Genomic DNA, 2,074 nt, shown 5'->3' on the forward strand with positions numbered 1-2,074 from the left:
ACACAAAATATCTAAATTATTTTCCAAAATAAGTTCTTTTACATCAATAAAATGCGCAACTAGCGATCTAGAGTTTGTATGAACACACTTTAAACTACTCATGTTATGCTTAGATTAAATCCTTACTAAATTGGTAGAAACGATTATGTAAATAATAATCATCTACAACAAAATTTGTAGATGGTTATTATTTACATAAATAGTAATTCACATGGTGATGTATTAACCGTGTAAAAAAATTAATAAATATTACTCTTCTTAGTACCCACAAATATCCTCATTCTTTTTTAATAACTCCTCACAATCAGGAGAAAGCATTTCACTTATCTCGACACTACTTTCTTTAAGATTTTTCTTTCGATTAAACACTTTTGCTTTCATCCATCTAATCTGTTTACAAACACAACGACCACCGGTCTTTGCCTCTTATCATAATTTCGTTTTTTACCTAGTCGATAGCAATCAACTAAATTGGTTGACAAGATAGGTATATTAAGTTTATTGTTGATTAGATTTGTAATAACATCTGGTAGGTCTTCCTTCTTTTTCTCATCGACACCATTAATAACAAGTAATTTAAGACGTTTGTCTTGTTTTAGATATTCAATGTTATTTTGGTTTTGAATACCAAGTTTTTGTACTTTATTTAATTCTTCTTTGACGGAATTAATTAATTCCAACATATTTTTCTTAAAATTATTTATAAAATCTATTTGGGTACCTGAGATATTACTGGTTACTTGAGATTTTAGATCCTTCATACCTTGTTGTAGAGCTTTTTTAAGTTTCTCAACACTTTTATTGATTATTTCATGAGTATTTTCTATTAATGGCATTTTTTTAAACTTGTAATAACTATACTTAACACTACACTAATTAGTACTAAAAAACTATTAAAATGAATGCAATTTACAGTAAATAATTTAGGTTTTCTCTGAGCTAGACTTAAAAACACACTCTACTCGTATAGCGCCATCTATAAAATGGTAATTTTAATGATAATAAGATACAATTGAAGTTTAAAATAAGTTTATTGACGTTTAAATTTCAACTTCGGAAATCGATCTCAAAATACAAACATTAATAAATTAAAGAAATTTTGTTTTTTGTTACTTGGTTGAAAATTCTTCTAATAATTTAATTTTATCGGACTCATTTATATTGACAATTCAGACATACATTATACATTTTAAAGTAGACGACTTTAAAATGATATTGACAATATTGTCGAGTTGCGTTCTTGGGACGACGTAGAATGGAGCCATCATATAAGTTGAATGACAACAAATAGAGTAGTAAAGACGGCAAAAAACGGTTCCCCAATTGAAAGACGATCAGTAGGAAAACCACGAAAATGATGGAACGACAGCTTACTGGAGGCACATTGAAAAACAGACAGAGTCATGTCTACATAAAAAGAACAAGAAGAAGAAGAAGAAGAAGAAGAAGAAGAATAAGAAGAAGTAGAAGAAGAATGTTTTTAATTAACGTAACAGTGATTTTTAAAAACAAAAAAAGGTGTCTTGGCTCCTAATAGCTGTAGAACTTTTTTTTTAAGTTATTTTTAAGTATTTTTTTGACCAACTTTCCAAATATTTTTAACCAGTTAATTTAAACTAATAGGCGAGCGGTTTACTCCTAAAAAGACGCTTAGAAACGGAATATACCGACTAATTTTTTTATTTTTTGCCTTTCTATTGCATCAAATATTTTTAATTTGATTCTACATATTTTTTCATATTCAACTGTATTTTTTTTAGATTTACAAGTGGGTCGGAAATTGTTATAACAAATAACAAAAAACAATTTCCCGAATAGCTTCGAGTAAATTTTTTTTAAACGTATCCTTGTCAAAATATTCAAAAGAATATTTTGACAAGGGCAAGTGGTTTCTATCTTCCCAGAAACATAGTTTTAAATTTACACAAGAATTTCTATATCGCCGCGACCGTACACGTTTAGTATCATACTCGTAAATTTGCCTGTCGGGGAAATTTAGCCCGCATGCGACAAGGAATCAAGTCATCTAGGCATCTACAGTACATCTATATAGTACAAACTAGTCACCTACAGT

At 28.8% G+C, this 2,074-nt stretch overlaps 1 protein-coding gene across 1 annotated transcript; it reads right to left on the minus strand.

Moving 5' to 3' along the window:
• Nucleotides 1-377: 377 nt before the first annotated feature.
• LOC140435746 (uncharacterized) lies at nt 378-836 on the minus strand. The gene has a single exon (XM_072524465.1). The coding sequence runs from the start codon at nt 834-836 to the stop codon at nt 378-380; it is 459 nt and encodes a 152-aa protein (XP_072380566.1).
• Nucleotides 837-2,074: the final 1,238 nt, after the last annotated feature.

Source organism: Diabrotica undecimpunctata, chromosome 3 (genome assembly GCF_040954645.1).
Source record: "Diabrotica undecimpunctata isolate CICGRU chromosome 3, icDiaUnde3, whole genome shotgun sequence".
Lineage (NCBI taxonomy): Eukaryota > Metazoa > Arthropoda > Insecta > Coleoptera > Chrysomelidae > Diabrotica > Diabrotica undecimpunctata.